We start from the raw sequence: 20492 nt of genomic DNA on the forward strand, positions 1-20492 counted from the left end.
ATCTACATGTTCTACAAAGAATGCACAAAGAAATCCTTCCCCTCTTTCTCTATATTCTCTCCAAAAAGGATTCTTCCTCAAGCTGTTAATGCCTTTGCAAACAAATAGGAAATCAGAGTTGCTATTTGCTGCAAATGGCAAGTGCAGTAAAAGATGCATAAAAGAACAAATATAATCTTTTGATTCAAAGCTGGTTAGCAATAGCACTTAGCCTTACATACCTCTCGATAGCCTTACATACCTCTCGATAGTGCTTTACAGCAGTCTCTGGGCGGCTTACAAATGTCAGCATATTGCCCCCAACCATCTGGATTTTACTTATCTTGGAAGGATGAGTCGACCTTGAGCCAATCAGGATCAAACTCTGACTGTAGGAAGAGTTAACCTGTAATACTGCATCCTAACCACTGCACAGGGGTGGGATTCAGCCGGTTCAGACTGGTTCGGGCGAATTGATAGCTCCAACTATCAGCTGATCAGGTGGGCTCGCCTGCCCCTGCACTTTACTTACCTATATCCCCTCAGCTGATTTGCGCGGCAGAGCGGATGCTGCACCTCAGCTGTGTTACTCTCCAGAAGTAACGTGGAAGGTAAGTTTTGTGCACATGTGCGGAGCACGCATGTATGAAGCACACGATCATTGAACCGGTTGTTAAACCAGCAGTGCCACTGTTAAACCACCTCTGCCACTGCACCACTAACTCTCTTAGTTTAGATACAAGGGTGTCAAACTCGCATCGTCATGAGAGCATCACGTAACTTTTCCCCCCTTCACTAAACCGGGTGTGGGTATGGCCAGCGTGTGACGTGACCCACGGGACATGAGTTTAACAGCCTTGGTTTAGAGTGTGGTTGGAAAAAGGGAGCTATATAATTTTTTTTAAATTAAATAAAAATAAAATAAAATGCAGAGCATTTGTTCTGAAAACTCTATTTTGTTACCGTAGGGCAACCTGCTCTAACTTGGAAGTCCTTCACAAATGTGGGACTTCTGGGAGAAGCATGGTGAACTAAACATGTCTCTGAAACAGTAAGGACAATGACTGAGGCAAAGCTCAAAGAACTGGCAAGAGGACTGGAGTTTGCTAGCCTCACTCCTAATCACTTTCGGAAACTGCTTGTTTAATTATTCTAAGGCTACCAGAGATGTTCAAAATGACAAGTATGAAAAGCGATCTGGTGAGTTTACCTTCCTTCTTGGAGAAAAGAAAAAAAATGATCATAAGTTTAAGAACTTAAAAGAATATGAAATAAATAGCAAAAAGTAAATTAAGGTTTTGACCTAAGAAAATTGTAAACAACTTAAGGATTCAGACAAATTTAAAGTATATTGAGACTTTTAGTTTAAGATTTTAATAATTAAATAACTTAAATAGATGTTCATGGGAACCAAACTGTTTTGTCTATCTTAAGTCATGACAAGACTTTATGATTTCACAAACTGGATACTAAAGAGGACTAAAGATTCCATGCAGAAAAGGGAGGGGAAAAAAGTGTAAACTTGTCTTTCATTTTCAATTAGTACAGGGATTTACAAAATGGAATAAAACACTATAACATTTGAAATATTTAAGGAGATTCTCAAAGAATGGAGCCAGAAATTAGATGCTTGCTTCCATGGATAGACAATGTCCAAAATATTCCGATGAAGAAATAAATAGATGTGAAACACATTTTATCTGTTTCAAAAAATAGTAGAGTCAGAAATACTGGATAACAAAAAAAAGTGTGGATTACCAGACAGAGAAGGTAACTAAAGTAAAAAATGCAAATGACAAGCCAAGAGAATGAAGTTGATACTTTCTACTGAATATATGAATGAAGCAGTGACGTGCGGTAAGGTTTATGACTGGTGAGGCTGGTGATGTCATCAAACCGCGTGGTTCCTCCGATCACACGGGCGCAGCCCAAATGGAGAAGTTTCTCTTCTCAGAAATGTCAGAAAAGACAGACAGGCTGCCGCAGCTCCACTGAAAAGACATTTCTGAGAAGAGAAACTTCTCCTTTCTCCTCCTGATCTGAGGCTGGCATTGAGGAGCCACCTGCACACGTGGTCCCATTCCCCTTGCAAGGATCCCGGGCTTGCCCCATGCAAAAAATGGCGAGATCGGCACACTTGGGACTGCTGCTGCGATGTCCAGGGAGGCTAAACCAAGCCGCGCGCCTCTCCCAGCCACTTTCATGGCTTCCCGGAGTAATTTTTTTTTTCATGATGAGAGCGGTGAGGCTCAGCCTCCCCTGCCTCCCCTGACTGCACGTCACTGGAATGAAGTTAGTTGAAGCTTTGAAAATAAGTGGAATTGCAAATGATAATAAAATGACCATGATAATGATTTTTTTACTGGATTTACAAAGGAGATGTACTAAAACCTCAAAGACCCCTTGGGGTGGGAAAAAGAAAAGCCGAAGCAAGACTAAATCCTGCAACAACATCTGAATGAATTAAAGATGAAGATTGTTGGAAGTGAAAGGAAGGAATATAAAAAGTTTGTTTGTTTGACCAAGGTCAAAATAAGACGTTTCTGTAAATCTCTAGTCACCCTTTATTGACTTCTTGCTGAAATCAGGATCAGAAAGCTGATGATTTAAGGATTTACATATAAACAAGGGATGGGTTATGAGAATAAGCGATATTTGTAACTTTAGAAGGGGTGAAGACTTTTCAAATTTGTTTAAGTATAAACAAATTCGATAAGTCTAAAATTGCAAATATCTTAAGAAGAATGTCCTGGTGGGGACATTCTTTTTTTTCAATTTGCATTTCATTTTAAATATATATACAGGTGAAACACGAAAAATTAGAATATTGTGCAAAAGTTCATTTATTTCAATAATGCAACTTAAAAGGTAAAACTAATATATAAGACTCATTACATGCAAAGCGAGATAGTTCAAGCCGTGATTTGTCATAATTGTGATGATTATGGCTTACAGCTCATGAAAACCCCAAATCCACAATCTCAGACAATTAGAATATTGTGAAAAGGTGCAATATTCTGCGCTCAAAGTGTCCCACTCTAATCAGCTAATTAAGCCATAGCACCTGCAAAGGGTTCCTGAGCCTTTAAATGGTCTCTCAGTCTGGTTCAGTAGGAATCATAATCATGGGAAAGACTGCTGACCTGACAGTTGTGCAGAAAACCATCATTGACACCCTCCATAAGGAGGGAAAGCCTCAAAAGGTAATTTGCAAAAGAAGTTGGATGTTCCCAAAGTGCTGTATCAAAGCACATTAATAGAAAGTTATGTAGAAGGGAAACGTGTGGGGAAAAAGGTGCACAAGCAGCAGGGATGACCGCAGCCTGGAGAGGATTGTCAGGAAAAGGCCATTCAAAAGTATTGGGGACTTTCACAAGGAGTGGACTGAGACTGGAGTTAGTGCATCAAGAGCCACCACACACAGACGGATCCTGGACATGAGCTTCAAATGTCATATTCCTTTTGTCAAGCCGCTCCTGAGTAACAATCAACGTCAGAAGCGTCTTAGCTGGGCTAAAGAAAAACAGACCTGGTCTGTTGCTCAGTGGTCCAAAGTCCTCTTTTCTGATGAGAGCAACTTTTGCATCTCATTTGGAAACCAAGGACCCAGAGTATGGAGGAAGAATGGAGAGGCACACACTGCAAGATGCTTGAAGACCAGTGTGAAGTTTCCACAGTCTGTGTTGATTTGGGGAGCCACGTCATCTGCTGGTGTTGGTCCACTGTGCTTCATTAAGTCCAGGGTCAATGCAGCCATCTACCAGGAGATTTTGGAGCACTTCATGTTTCCTTCTGCAGACGAGCTTTATGGGGATGTTGACTTCATTTTCCAGCAGGACTTGGCACCTGCCCACACTGCCAAAAGCACCAAAACCTGGTTCAATGACCATGGGATTACTGTGCTTGATTGGCCAGCAAACTTGCCTGACTTGAATCCCATAGAGAATCTAAGGGGTATTGCCAAGAGAAAAATGAGAGACATGAGACCGAACAATGCAGAAGAGCTGAAGGCCACTACTGAAGTATCCTGGTCTTCCATAACACCTCAGCAGTGCCACAGGCTGATAGCTTCCATGCCACGCCACATTGAGGCAGTAATTGCTGCAAAAGGGGCCCAAACCAAGTACTGAGTACATATCATGCTTATGCTTTTCAGAGGTCCGATATTGTTCTCTGTACAATCCTTGTTTTATTGATTGCTTGTAATATTCTAATTGTCTGAGATTGTGGATTTGGGGTTTTCATGAGCTGTAAGCCATAATCATCACAATTATGACAAATCATGGCTCGAACTATATTGCTTTGCATGTAATGAGTCTTATCTCATATATTAGTTTCACCTTTTAAGTTGCATTACTGAAATAAATGAACTTTTGCACGATATTCTAATTTTTTGAGTTTCACCTGTACAATCTTTTATATTTCTGTTAATTTTTATTTAGCTTTTACCTTCTTTTACCTTCTTTGCATTTTTATTCTTTCTCTTTCTCTTAGCTTGATTTGTACTTGCTTTTACTTGGCAATAAAAACTTTTAATAAAAATTATGAAACAACAAAGAAAGCCCTTCATATACAGTATGTGAACTTCAACTCCCAGGATAAATGAGCAGGGAACAATAAAATAACATTTTTCTAGACTTTACCATACACAGCCATGATGCTTCTTCCAGACAGACATTCTGGAACCTAAATATAATTAATCATCATTAAAGCTATATGGTGAAGTTGGTAGTTTCTCTCCCACTAGAGCTCATTAAAATATCAGCAGGGATTTTGAGACTACAACAACTGAATGTATTTTTAAGTTTCTTTGTGAACAGGGCAATACGTTAGCATATTTTTTCTTTGTTCTGCTATAAACACCACTGCCTTGTATCACCAGAAGATACTTCTAGCACTTGTATTATTATTTTTTTTGAGAAAGGACAATAAATAACAGTAGCTGTGTTAAGCAAATAGACATTTCTGAAGAGAAAAAAAAATCAGTCTGACTGAAGAATAGAATAGATGAAATAGAAGTTTACATCTAGGATTGCACTACTTCAAACTATAGGTACAAAACTATAGATTTTAAAGAAAAGGCTACCATTTTTTACATCATGTGTATATGAAATTAGAACATGCATGATTTTTGTCAATATGCCAAAAAAATCCAAAATACACTCTGTATTTATCCACTTGTAAATTAAGTCGCTTTGCAAAGTTATTTGGCTGAAAATGTAGTTTCCTCTTATGATCAGCACTCTAGCTGACAATGTTTTCTTAACTTTATCAATTTCTTCCCATTATATTCTCCTCTGTGGCTTGACAAGAATGGCCTGACAGCATACTTAACATTCCTAGTGGGGAAGAAATTCTTTCAATTTGCGTTTCATTTTATTTTATTATGAATTTACTCAAATTACACTTTTTTAAACTTTACAAGTGACCCAGAAATAGGATGCATATATAATATATGAGTTCATAAACATCTGTATATTGGGAAAAAGAGTGGAAGGAGCTGTAATATGACATATGTGGCAAAAAAGAAAAGGATAGTCAGAGACAGAAAATTGTGTCACAAGTGAAATAGATGGAGGTATATATACTCTTGCTTAGGAGTTGAGCTAGACTCCAGAACTAGAACATTCCCAATAAATGGCTATATGCTCTGTCTGCTTGCGCTGATAGAATGATTTCTATGCCACCTAATTCACTGGACCTGAAGAGCTTCCTCAAGATGTTTGGCAGAGTTCTCTATATTTTTAATCGTATGTATAGAGCAGTGATGACTAACCTTTTTCTCCTCGTTTGCCAAAATCGTGCACGAGCCCATACCCATAATGCAATGCACCCCAACCCCCTGCGCATGCGCCCATGACTCTACATGCTCCCCTACTCCCCTGTGCATGCAGATGCTCATCCCATGCTCCCCCATGCATGCATGCAACACTGCCACATACATGCCGTTTTGGGCCTAGCAGGCCTCCTTGAAGCCTCCTGAAACAAAAAATGGGATGTAGGGATGCATCACACCCCACACACATGTGTGTGCAACCCCCCATCCCCTGTGCATGCACACGTGACCCCCCCCCAAGCAGCGCATCTCCCACATGCTTGGCAGACACCCCAAAATTAGCTGGCCGGCAGGAGGTGCGCGCGCATGCGCTGCGGAGCTGAGCTGGGTGACAGCTCATGTGCCTGGAGAGAGGAGTTCCATGTGCTACTTGTGGCATGTGTGCCATGTGTTCACCATCACAGATATAGAGCCTATGTATGGGCTACATTTGTAAAACAGCTATTGTGTTCTTACTTGCCTTCTCCCAAGAGGTTTTAATGAGAATTCTAAACAGGTTGCAGTGGGTCAGTTCAGCCTTTGGATTATTTTTCTTGTGTGATATTTGACTGCCATGTCAGAATAGAATAAACAGGACACCATTTTATCCTTCAAGTACATTGGAGTGCAATGTGATATATAAAATCTCTTTAGAGGTTTTTAACGTAGACATGTTTCAGTTTCAAGGTGAATTACAACTGTTTTTGAGATGGCATGGCAAATAGATTGCCCTGTAACTTTTGGTGTAAAGTTTATCCAATGTGACTTAATCCCTGAGAATAATCAGCAATTAACTTGCTGGCTAGTGAATTCTGGGAGTTGAAGTCTACATATTTATTTATCTGGATGGTGCTCAGGTCGTGGGAGATTGGTCCAAAATTTCTCACACATTTTCTAATACTATTGGAAGCTTCCTTTTACCAATACAAACTATTTGATGATTGAGATCAGTAATGCCAGCATTTTCTTGATCAGGTTGAAGCAGACCCTGATTTAAAATCTGATATTTCTTTTGGAATTGTCCTGTATTTAATCTGATGATATTGTCATAAAAAGTACTATAATTAAATTAGGAAGGACAAAACTTGTAGATTATTATAAGGAAGATGAATAGTATCTAAATGGCTTCAAAAACGCTGGGTGTACATGGATAGAAACAGACAAAAAATCTCACAAATATATATTCACAGAGCTATTCTTTGTAACTTTATCTCTGATATTTCATAACTTCTTCAGTATTTTGGGTTAATAAGTGATGCGATTGTTGGGTCTTTGCAAAACAATGGAAGGTTTCCTTTCTATTGAAAGATAGCATCAATAGTTAAACCAAGACATTGAGACAAGAGTTTGACTATTCTTCATCCTAAAGTTATTTGGTGAATTATAGACTGGAAGTATCTAATAAGGGAGTGGGTGGAGTGGAGGAAGACCCATAAAGGTGATGAGTTGCCTTCTGCAGCGCTACAGGGAATCATAATAGCTTGCATTTACATAGTTGCCTTTTATGCTTGCTGTGAAAATGTGCCACAAGTTTCTTCCCTGAGCAGTTGCTGTTCATTTTAAAGCCATTACAGCCTCATCATGTACACCAGATATTATTAACAATTGTTATGAGCTATTGTCTGAGGTATTGTATGATTAGACTAGACTAGGGTCGGCTTTGAATCAAATTAAAAAAATTAGCTGGGTGCTTTTCTTTCCCAGCTTTCTTACATGCAAAAAAATAAGAAATTAAGGACTCATTTAGTCAACCATTCTGGATGGTAAATATACTATGGGGTTGTGGGGGTTTTTGGGTCCATTTTGGCACAATCATTTGTCTCCAGAAGGTTCTTGAACATACTAAAATATTAAAGGACATATCAGGAATTCCCTAATTTTGAAAGATATCTTAGGTAATACAATACAATACAATAGTAGAGTTGGAAGGGACCTTGGAGGCCTTCTAGTCCAACCCCCTGCCTAGGCAGGAAACCCTATACCGTTTCAGACAGATGGCTATCCAACATCTTCTTAAAGACTTCCAGTGTTGGGGCATTCACAACTTCTGGAGGCAAGCTGTTCCACTGATTAATTGTTCTAACTGTCAGGAAATTTCTCCTCAGTTCTAAGTCGCTTTTCTTCTTCATTAGTTTCCACCCATTGCTTCTTGTTCTACCATCAGGTGCATTGGAGAATAGTTTGACTCCCTCTTCTTTGTGGCAACCCCTGAGATATTGGAACACTGCTATCATAATGCTGAATGGAATTTGGAGGATACCAAAAAGCCTGAACAAATCAATTTATTGTGCAGTAAGGGATTGAGAAGTTGGCATTTGCTTGGGTTGGCCAGAATGGGACTAACCAAGGGATCAGCATTTATTGATTATATAATTGCAGGAGAAATTGCCAGTTAGGATTAATATACACCAGACATGTCAAACTCAAGGCTTGCGGGCTGGATCAGGCCTGTGGGGTGCTTAGATCTGGGCCGTGGTGCCGACCTGGAAACAGAGAAGGACTGGCCTGCAGTGCCTCTGACAATGAAAGCAGAGCTCGGGAGGACTGCAGGAGGCCATCGCAGCTGAAAATGGAGCCTGGGAGAGCTGCTTGTGGCCCTCCAGGACTCTGTCTTCGCTGGCAGAGAGCTGCAGGATGCTGAGCTGGCCACACCCACAATGGCTATGCCCACTTCCCCCATAGTCAAACAGAACCCTGATGCGTCCCTCAATGAAATTGAGTTTGACACCCCTGATATACACAGTCAGAAGTTCCAAGAGTTGACATGGAAGCCTTAACATTAGGATAAGATATTCCACTTGATTTATAGAGTTATTGTTATATACACAAAAATGCCAGTTCTTTAGCTTTTGTAGACCTTCATATGCATCAAGCTCTTCCTAAGACCCTATAATCTGTCGGTATAATATATGTGCAGATTCAAATAGTGTAATCCTTTGTAATTGGTAATTGTTGTTTTATGTATTCACATCCAACATATTTTAATCTGGGAATGTCTGACTATTTTTTCAACTATATGTTCCCACCAATTTTCATTACTGTCATGTTATAGTTGGTCATACAGTCACCAGATGTTTAGGCTGTATTTGGCATTTTTATCCACCTATTGAGTCCTTCCCAGCTTAGGCAGATGCTGTTGTTTGATGACATTAAATGTATAGCAGTATATAAGCTGTTCCAAGTTGAATACCTCTGATCACTAGTAGGGGAAGAATGGCTGAGTCTGTATCTTGCTTGAAGGCATCCTTAGGGTTATTTGTTTAACAAATTTAAGAAACAAATGCAAACTACGGGCGAAGTCTGTTCTTATGTACTTTGTATTAGCTTGGTGGCAGGAAAAATAAATTGTAGATAGGAGTGTCTATGGAGGGAAGTGTCAATAGTATCAAGAAAGTGATTGGAACCGAGCAATTGAAGCTCCAGCCCTTTTTAATGTGCTTCATATACAAGTAAAAAGGGATGAAACTTGGATTACTCCATCATTTTGATACTGTAAAAATACCTGTATATACTTCTGTTTGCATGCATAAGAAATACATACACACACACACACACACACACACACACACACACACAGGCAGCTGTTTATCAATATAAACATCATTGGTTTTATTTCATTTCCCTTATGATTGGCCCTACCACTCTGGACATTCATTGCCCAATGTCCAATGACCTTTTCTGAACAAGAACTTAGAAAGGACCATGGAATATTTTCTTGTGCCTTTTCTGTTACAGCCCCTACCCTATGGAGTTCCTTGAGATCCAGCAGACCTCTACCCTCTTAACCTTCTGGAAAACATAAAGAGCTGACTTGTCCCTCCAGCAGTGGGATAATGTGAAGTTGGAGTGCTGTGGGCTGTATTGGGGAAGCTTGATTGTGGTGCCAAAGTTTATTGTTTTCTGTTTTACTACCTGTATACATTGTTTTATCTTTTCGTTGTGTGCCACCCAGAGTTTAGTTTTTAAATGGGCAGCCATATAAATATTATAGATAAATACAATTTTCCTGAATGAAATGGTTCTTCAGTTGCTTTTAAAAATGGGTTCCATTGTAGGGATTAAAACAGCTTTGGATGATTGGATTTGCAAGAGCCAGAGTGAAACCCTGCTAGTTCTTTTGGACCTCTCATTAATATTCAATATCTGCAAGGCACAATTTCTTCTAAGATGATCGTGGGATGTAGAATGTGCTCATGTGATTTCAGTCCCATTTTTTCCAAGATTCTGTAACACTATTCTTTGGTTAGCTGATATATGTATTGTCTCTTCATTGGTCTCCTATGCCACTTAACTCTTACTGGTTTGAGGTTGCAGAGGTGTTAATCATTAATATGCTCTTTCTACCTAGAGATTTGGCTAATATGATTAATAGGTTTATATACTACTAGCCATAACCTGGCGTTGCCCGGGTATTTATTTATAGGGGGAAAATGTCTGGACCAAACATAGTTTCTAATGTTGGATTTTTTCCCTTACCAGAGGGAGCCCCCTTATGGAGTACTGTGAAGCCGTTACAATGGCAACTTCACTGCGCTGTATAGTAAAAGCCATTTAAAGGCACAACAGGCTGCATCTTAAAAGAACACCTCCCCCTCTCCAAGGGGTGTTAGGAGTGTCTTACTCCCACAGTATTTTTCTCCAGAGACTAAGTCATCTGTGTACAAAGTTTGGTTGAAATTGCTTGAGGCGTTCCAGAATTATGCTGTAACATACACACATACACATACATCCATTTTTATATATATAGACAAGCTACAGTTTAACACATCAGATGAGCACCAGTTTGGGGAAGACTCTAGAAAAATTACTACTGTTAAAAGTAGTTTATGAGTGATTGTGAAATCACAAACGTTTAGATTTCAGCAAAGATTTGTGAATGTTCAGCACATTAGAAACAATGTTTCTGCTTTCCCTTTATCATTTGCTGCCTCCTCCCTATCCCATTTGACTTCTTAACAACTCCAAAAGGAACTTCATAAGAATCAACAGACTCTAGAGTATTAGAAAATCTTCATCTAATAATAAGGGTAAAGGTTCATTCCGATGCTTTTTGTTCATTGGGTATTCATAAGATAATGTTTTTCTTCTTCTTTTCACAGTGCTTATACAGAGCCTTACAAGGTGTGCCCCATCTCTGTAATTCCTCTTGAAGATGTCACATCTGATGAGGAACAGAAAAGTTCAGAAGATGAAGAGAGTAATCAAGGAGATTCCAATATCATCCACAAGGTAAAAATACAATTTTCTTTTGGAATACATTTTGTAGATCCTGGGAAATTTGTTAAGATATTTACTAGATTTTCTTCCAATTCCATTTCTTTTGAGTTTCTGAAACGAACTGGCATCTACCGCTGTTAGTCTTTTAACTGCTTTGTTCAAACTGGAATTAAATGTTAGACCTGATATTACTGAAATCATTTAACGACTATGTAGCACTAGCTAAAATTGGTCTATATTCGGATGATTTATTTTAAAACATTCTTAGAAAATAAACTTCTAGTTTTTATGGGAACCTTACTCTGTTTATTTAAAAAGCAATATTTACTGATGAAACACAAATCACCTCTATCATTTTCTTGTAGAAAAAAAAAAAACCTTTCAATTACATATAGTCATTGTAAGCAGATTTTGGTGTCCTATTATTAAGAAGAATTGGCAGACATGGTAAATTTCACTGCTGAAAATAGTATCAAGAATTTGGAAATGACCTAATCTGAAAATAGTTTTGGGCTGGCCTAGTAACAAGTGTAATTTGTTGATTTTGTGGTTTAATTGTTGGCCTTGTTCATGTATACCTTTTATCTACTAGATAAAGGTCAGCCTGAATACAGCAATGAGAGCCACAACTAGTAGAAAATATTTTCAATTTAATCAGAAAATATCTATTTTTATAGTGCATTGATCATTTTTTATGCCCTCAAGGCAGCATTGAGTTCTGACAACTACATGGACCAGTGTTCTTGGCAAGATTTTGTAAATGATTTGCATTGGCTCCTTCCAAGGGCTGGGAGAGGGTGACTGACCCAAGTAATCCAACTGAATGGGACCTAGATGGGACTAAAATTCACAATCTCCCAGTTTTTAACCTGGTGCACAAATACTCCACCAAACTGACTAATTTATACTGTAAGCAAGAAATGATTATTTGCTAAGAAAAATGTTTGGTTTTCATTATGCTGAATATTATTAGGTTTTCATTATGCTGAAATTCTGTCCTATCTGAATATATAATCTTATAAATCTTGAACAAGTATCAGTTTGCTGGATTGTTCATCAAATATTTAAAGAGCCCCTATGAGTTCCTTAGGGACGTGGTGGCTCGGTGGCTAAGAGGTTGAGCTTGTCTATCAGAAAAGTCAGCAGTTTGGCGGTTTGAATGCTTAGTGCCGCGTAATGGAATGAGCTCCCGTTACTTGTCCCAGCTTCTGCCAATCTAGCAGTTCGAAAGAACATAAAAATGCAGGTAGAAAAATAGGAACCACCTTTGGTAGGAAGGTAACAGTGTTCCGCGCGCCTTCGGCATTTAGTCATACCAGTCACATGACCATGGAGATGTCTTTGGACAGTGCTGGCTCTTTGGCTTTGAAACGGAGATGAGCACTGCCCCCTAGAGTCGGGAACAACTAGCACATACTGTATGTGTGAGGGGAACCTTTGAGCTCCTTAGATAGTGACATGACAAGCATGACTTCTTTTTCTCCTATCAACCTTTCTCCCAAACCTAATCATCCTTAGCCAAACAATTACATTTCATATCTATCTTGTGAGTTTCTGTTTCATGAACATCTTAGCAGGATTCTGGAATCTGTGTGAGTAGATTTGTTGCTCTGGGACATACATTAATAAGAGCAACATAGCATCTGTGGTATTTACAACCCAATCAAATGTCAGACGCCAGTAGATGGTGTTATTCTGAAAAGTCACATATGCTTTAGTATTAAATGAACCGTTTCTTACTAAGAATGCTGCTGTTAAGTTCATTTTTTTAAAAATGGGTAACTCCATTCCAAGCTATTAAGGAACACAAGTTGATTTGTGTAAGTAAGTGTTAGATATTAACACAAGCCACTGTGGTTTCCACTCCAGTCCTCTGTTTAGGCGGGAACAGAGGTTTAATCTGATTGGTTGAGAGGTCTGACAGCTCCCTATAAAAGGAGAGCTTTCAGACCTAACTGCTGCTGGATTGTACAGACTTGACTGTTGTAATATAGAGCTGTTGTTGCGTTAAACCTGAGTCTGCCTTCTCATTGCCCTATCTAACATTGGCGACAAGGATGGGAATTGAGAGGCAGATAAGGCAAAGAACGAACAACGAGTCAATCCAGCAAGTGAATCCAGCCCGGAGCATCGGCGCAGCATCGAGCAACCATTTTGAGCAGCAAACTTGAATCACCTAAACGAAAATGGCTATGCACGGCCCGCCAACTCCGTACAACCCAGTGGCCGAACACTGGGAATCCTACATGCTGAGGTTCGAATGCTTCCTCGAGACAAATGACCTCATGGGAGTTCCAGACTCCCGCAAGAAAAACCTCTTCCTAGGCTACTGCGGCCGAGAGGTCTTTGAAACGGCAAAAGACCTATCGGAGCCAACTCCGATCCAAGCGGTTACATGGGCAGCATTGCAACAGACTTTAAAAATGCATTACGTGCCCAAGCCTTTGAGGCACGTTCGCTGCCACGAATTCAACGTGCGGAATCAGAAGGAAGGAGAATCCATCAATCAGTATGTTGCGGCCCTGCGAAAGGCAGCGACATACTGTGACTTCCGTGACCTGGACGACCAAATCCTAGACCGCCTGATCTGCGGAGTGTGAGACATCAACCTGCAGAGACGGCTGCTAGCAAAATCGAACATGTCTCTGCAGATCGCACTCGACGAAGCCAGGGCGTCCGAGTCGGCCGACAAGTACACAGAAGCCTTGCAGCGCCAGCACAACGCACCACAAACCACACAGAAACAGGTGCGTGTTCACCATGAGGCCGCAGACCAAGAAACCTCCTACAACGAAGACGATGACAGCTACCACATGCGCAGTAGCCACACAAAGCCGGCGCAAAAATTCAACTCGCGTTTGCCGCCCTGCGCAAGCTGTGGAGGAGACCATGCCCGGTCTACTTGCCGATTCCAGGATGCAAACTGTCAGCATTGCGACAAAAAAGGGCACATCGCAAAAATGTGCCGGAGCAAAGTCCCTGCCACCACTTGGCAGCCAAAGTCAAACCGCCAACAGAGGCCCAACCCAGGGGCCTGGCGGAAATACCAAGGGTGCCCAGAGAGAGAACCCAGAGAGAGAGCCCAGAGAGAGTACCCAGAGAGAGAACCAAGAGTAACCTATCAAACCACGATAGGGCAAGTCCGCACAAGGCAGCCAAAAAAGCTGAAAATCACGGTCCTCATTGAGGACGCTCCCTGCGAGCTTGAAGTCAACACTGGATCGTCCCTCACGATCATCTCCTGGTCGACCCTGAAGCAAGCCATTCCGAGCCTGAAAAAACGGCAGCTTCGCATGCCAGAAATCATGCTGCACGACTACCAGGAGAACCGAGTCCCCATCGTGGGCCAAGGCACCTTCCGGGTCCAGTTCAAGGGCATCAACACCAAGCTTCCCATGACTGTGGCCAGCGCGCCGCTGCAGAGCCTCCTGGGGCTAGATTGGTTCGAGGCCCTAGGCTTGGAAGTCACTGGGATCAATGCCATAGCGGACGGCAGCGCTGAGGCGATTTTTAAGGAGTTTGAGGACGTCTTCAGCTCTGGTCTCGGTAAGTATGTGGGGACGCCAATTTCTTTTAACTTGGACCCCAACGTCGCGCCTATCAGGCTAAAACCCAGGAGAGTGCCTTTCGCTCTCCGCCCTAAAATCGATAGAGAAATTGACAAACTGGTGAGCCAAGGGATCCTAGAACCAGTCGACCATGCTCTCTGGGAGACTCCTATAGTGACCCCAATCAAGCCAGACGGGTCAGTCCGCATCTGCGCGGACTGTAAATGCACAATTAATAATGTGCTGCAACAATGTGCTACCCTGTACCCATTGTACAGCACCTACTACATTCGCTAGGGCCAGGAAATTTTTTGCTAAATTAGATATGGCGCAGGCATACCAGCAGTTGCCTGTAGATGGCGCCACAGCAGAGGCTCAAACCATTGTGAGGCACAGGGGTGCATTCAAATGCAACCGCCTGCAATTCGGAGTTAGTATCGCCCTGGGACTGCTCCAAAGCGTCATGGAACGGCTTTTGCAGGGGATACCAGGAGTCATCCCCTATTTTGATGACATTTTGGTATCGGCTGCAAACGAGGCGCAACTTTTAAAAAGAGTTAGGGCTGTTTTGACCAGAATTTGTGAAAAAGGCTTCCGACTTAAAAAAGAAAAATGCAAAATTAATTTGCCCACGGCGCAGAAGCCCCATTGCCTTCTACTCGCGAACCTTGTTTCCCATTGAATGGAACTATAGCCAACTGGACAGAGAGTCCTTGGCTAGGAGCTACGTCTGGTGGCCTAACATGGACAGGGAGATAGAAGAGTGGGTGGCTACCTGTGCTCCGTGTCAGGAATCCAGACAAGCTCCCCCAGAGGTGCTAAGGAGTGGGAGCACCCTCAGGCACCCTGGTCTAGGGTGCACATTGATTTTGCAGGCCCTGTTCATGGCCAAACATTCCTCATAGTTGTGGACGCATATTCAAAATGGCTAGAACCTAGTTACATGCAGGATCGCATAACCTAGTTACATGCAGGATCGCATCCTGCCCCACACATCCCTACAACCAATTCGCTCACACAGAGAGGGACTTCTCCGGGTGCCGTCCGCCAAACAGTGTTGGGGGGCGACATCCAGGAGCAGAGCCTTCTCTGTGATGGGCCCAGCCCTGTGGAATGACCTCCCCCGTGACATCAGGATTATTTCCGATCTCCGCTCCTTCCGTGTACAGTTGAAGACCCACCTCTTTCAATTATCCGGCCTGGCTCAACCGTAATCTTTTCATATTCCTCCTGACTGTCTTTTTAAATTTTAAATTTTTATTGTATATTGGATTTTTTATTTGTTAATGGTTTTAATTTGTCTTAATGTTTTAATCTTTTACCTCCTCCATGCATGTATGTCTTTGTATATATGTATGTTTATATATGTCTTGGTGTACGCCGCCCCGAGTCCTGCCCGGAAAGGGAGCGGCTAATAAATCCAAATTTATTATTATTTATTATTATTAGAAGTAGCCCTGATGACCTCTACCACGGCAGAGGCGGTCATCAAGGTGCTACGGAGACTTTTCTCCACGCACAGCCTGCCCGATGTCTTGGTCTCTGACAATGGGCCCCAATTCAAGGCCATGCAATTCGAGACCTACTTAGCTAGCCAGGGAATTCGGCATGCCCTGGTTGCGCCTTTCCATCTGGCTTCCAATGGTCAGGTGGAGAGAATGGTGCGATCTGCTAAAGAGGCCCTCGCCAGGATGGGCCTGGGTGATTGGCAAACACGGGTTGATCACTATCTACTAATCCAACATATTACGCCAAGCGCCACCACCGGGAGAAGCCCCTCCGAGCTTCTCATGGGTCGCCTTCTAAGGTCCCACATAGAACGGTTACACCCAAACTACTCTGCCACATCGCCCCCAGACTCCACAAGCAAAATTCGGAATTTTAGCATAGGGGATTCAGCATACGCCCACAACTATGCCGGGGGAACTCTGTGGATTCCTGCTACGATGATAGGCATCACTGGGCCTCGCTCTTACTTACTAGAGCTAGAGGATGGTAGAAATTGGAGGAGGCACATTGACCAACTCTGTGGTCGCCTCTCCCACTCCAACCTTAGAGTACCAGACAAAACTCTGAAACCAAATGACCAAGGCCCTACCCAAAAGGAGCAAACATTCACTCCTTTCACAGACAACTCAAACCCAAAATGTCCGGTAGACTTATCTGAGTTTGTTGCAGGCCCATAGCGAGCTCCATGCGAGCAAACCCAAGGAACTCCAGCCGTGGCCTGGGGTAAGTTCCAGCAGGTTCCACAGAGTGGAGCTGGAGAGCAGACAGGTCCGTCCGACCTGCCTGAAGAGCCGGTTCCAAATGAACTGTGCAGGTCTGATAGGGCAAAACAAAGACCCGCCTACCTCAAGGACTATGTAACCAATTGGAACATCCCGACCAAGAGGGGAGGGGTGTTAGATATTAACACAAGTCATCTGTTTAGGCGGGAACAGGGGTTTAATCTGATTGGTTGAGAGGTCTGACAGCTCCCTATAAAAGGAGAGCTGTCAGACCTAACTACTGCTGCATTGTACAGACTTGACTGTTGTAATATAGAGCTGTTGTTGCGTTAAACCTGAGTCTGCCTTCTCATTGCCCTATCTAACAGTAAGGCATTTTGCAGCAGAGTCCAATTAATCCAGTTCCTCTGTCAACTGAGTGTACTATTACCAATTTTAGTGTTTTCTCTACTTTGTTGCTGTTCAGATTCTTTAAAACCAAAATCTGACTATTATATGCACATTTCTGCATCTGGGAAGGAGCACACATTTACAAATGAAACTTATCTTTCACAACTGAATTGTTGTAGAAATATATAATGGAAAATAGTTTTTTTAAAAAAAGAAAATATGGATTTCTTGCCTGCAAATCCCTGTCTTAAATCAAAGGAGTAAATATGGCCAAAGAGTTTTAACTATACTTACCCAATACTGCTACTTGAAGCACACACTATTTGGAACCTCAGAGAAACTGCATTTATTACAAAAGTCATATAAAAGTAGTCAGAGGGAGAATATTTCAGAATATAAATGGAGGGCAAACTCTCAAAACGATGTGGGCATAATGTGAGTTGCTTCAAATTTTAAGTTATTGCAATATTCTCCAGTCAAAGAAAGAAGTACTCTCCATTATTATGTAATGTTATTTAATGTTAGCAAGGAGGAGGAGGAAGAGGAGGAAGAGGAGGAAGAGGAGGATACAAATTAGGGGGGAAAAGCATTTACTTTCAGGGTGTTTCCCTCATCAGAAGTCACATTGTTTTCTCCTTTTTCATTTTATTTTATTTATAATTCAGAGGCTAACACTGCATTAAAAATTCGGACATATGGCATTGCGTTAGAGAACTCCCAGCTAAATATTTTTAAACCTCTACGATACTCCTCAGAGAGTGAGGTACCCTTCACTTAACTAAAATTTCACCTCCAGTTTACATTAAGGCATACTGGGACCAGCCTTCACATGTGTGTCTCATATATATATTTGTTTGGCTGCTTATTGTGGAGGTGACCTTGACTTTCATGACAACGGAACTGTATACTGGAAGAAAATGGCACATGGCAGATGGTGAAAGAAGACGTTCCTTTTTCCTTAAATCTTCATTAAATTACAATTGTAGGTAAGGAGGATATTTTACAAACAGTATTTTAGCATTCATAATATTTTCAAGGAAGCAAACACAGCTGAAATATCACAAACCAGAAATCTCCTATGGGTATATCTTCAAGGGCATAAAAAACCCAATTTAGTAGGCAAAATCGCTGTATTATCCTCTATTTATCAGTCTGTCTTATTGTATGGTGCTATGTGTCAGATCTCTGTTACTGCTTGATAGCTTGTTGTTAGTTCTTTATTCTCTTCACTGTTAAAACATTTGGATATACTTGCCATGTGGCTTGGAACATTTGTAAGCAATTATAGTCACAACATATAGTAGTAGAGCCAGTGGTGGGATTCAAATAATTTAACAACCGGTTCTCTATCCTAATGACCAGCTGGGTAGGTGTGGCTCGTTGGTCATGTGACTGGGTGGGCATGGCCAACAACATGACTCACATCGATGCATGCTTCACTTTAGTTGTTGCAATGTAATAAGGGTTAACCAGAGAGGAAGTTTCTGTAAGCAGGGCAATAAAGATTAGGCTAGAAGCAACACCAGAATGTCTCCTTCCTGCCTTCCTTACAGGATTAGTCCTGTAAAGTGGCAAAAAACAAAAAGAGATTTCTTCCAACAACCGGTTCTCTGAACTGCTTAGAAGGTTAACAACCGGTTCTCCCGAATAGGTGCAAACTGGCTAAATCCCATCACTGAGTATAGCTGACACTCTGCATTTCTTTCTTGAAGTGGTAACAATACAGATGGCTTTCTGTAGCCATACTCTTATTATCTTATTATTGAACAAACAGAAACTCTGTTGCTGCAGTAAGATTTCAATTGTGGAGTTTTCAATTGTGGAGAAGGAAACTATTAATTGAGAAGTTGATCCTTCCTCCCTTAACCATCATCTGTGCAATAGATTTGTTCCTTTTTCTCTTTATTTGGATGTGGCACATAATGTCAGGCCATTCACAAGGCTCCATGTGGATTCCTTAAGGCTACCATCCTTCAGAGGGGCTTACTCAGATGGTAATGAAAGAAGTTGCCTCTGTGCCATATGGTTCATAATAGCATATCTGCACAGCTTGTTCAGAAATTGGAAGGCTCTGGATATAAATGTTACTATAGCTTCTTTCAATAACTGCAAGATACTTATGGTAGGGATCAGAGGTGGGTTCCTATTGGTTCGGCCCGGTTCAGCCGAACTGGTGTGGTATGGCGGCGTGGGTCGCTGAAACCTGTCACATCCCCGAACCAGTTCTCCAGTCGGACCTGTCTTGTTTTTAAGTTCTGTGCATGCGCAGAACAAGTTTAATTGAACTGTGCATAAACGCGGGCAAAGTGCACACACAAGCGAAATGGCAGTAAAGCAGGCCGGAACGCATCCCTGGTAGGGATTGGTTCTCACTCCCTTAAAGCCTCCAATCATAGCTTTGGTGATAGTGATTGGTGCTACTTCTGAAAACAGTAAGAGTATCACATGTACCACCTAAGCATCTTCCCTGAAATTGTGCGTTTTCCACTTAAGGTTTTCTATGCCACAATTCAAAAGAAAAACACAAAACAAAAGCATCCCTTTTTATTTTCCTTTGAGTCAGGCCTGTTCCTTCTTGGTTTCAAGAAAGTTTCACCTCTATGCTAACAATTTGGTTAAATGTCTATGGAGATTTTCAGTCATCCCGGTCAGGGTTGACCCAAAGGTGCTTTTTCAAGAGGCAATTGGACTTTCTGGTTTTTTCTCTGAAGACGTTTCACTGAAGAAGCTTCTTGAATGAGAAGCGAAACGTCTTCAGAGAAAAACAAATCAGTTCAGTTGACTCTTGAAAAAACACCTTTGGGACAATTTGGTTAGATGCAAATCTAGAATTGGGCCTTGATTCTCTATAGAACTTTTTTTTTGCTGGAGGTTCCATGTTGAAGCAGACATGTTTAATTTTCAGATTTCCCAGTATAGAAACAGGATATGTGAAGACTCTAGCTTTTACGACAAATTTTATGGATGATTGAAAGAAATTAACAGTCCTTAAAAGGTAAAGGTTCTTCCCACACATGCGTGCTAGTCATTTCCAGTTCTAGGGGGCGGTGCTCATCTCTGTTTCTAAGCCGAAGAGCCAGCACTGTCCAAAGACATCTCCATGGTCATGTGGCCGGCATGACTAAACACCAAAGGCACACAGAACGCTGTTACCTTCCCACCAAAAGTGGTTCCTATTTTTTCTACTTGCATTTTTACATGCTTTCGAACCGCTAGGTTGGCAGAAGCTGGGACAAGTAACGGGAGTTCACTCTGTTACGTGGTGCTAGGGATCTGAACTGCTGAACTGCCGACCTTCTGATTGACAAGCTC

General features: G+C 41.6%; 1 protein-coding gene across 4 annotated transcripts in view; it reads left to right on the plus strand.

Moving 5' to 3' along the window:
• FGD5 (FYVE, RhoGEF and PH domain containing 5) overlaps window positions 1-20492 on the plus strand; it is a 169129-nt gene that overhangs the window by 57980 nt on the left and 90657 nt on the right. For all 4 annotated transcript variants that reach the window (XM_081937785.1, XM_081937786.1, XM_081937783.1 and 1 more), the window contains exon 3: window positions 10894-11023. In XM_081937785.1, coding sequence (XP_081793911.1) covers window positions 10894-11023 — 130 coding nt within the window. The remainder of the gene's footprint in view (window positions 1-10893; window positions 11024-20492) is intronic.

The sequence above is a fragment of the Natrix helvetica genome (genome assembly GCF_964273705.1).
Source record: "Natrix helvetica genome assembly, chromosome: 1".
Taxonomy (NCBI): domain Eukaryota; kingdom Metazoa; phylum Chordata; class Lepidosauria; order Squamata; family Natricidae; genus Natrix; species Natrix helvetica.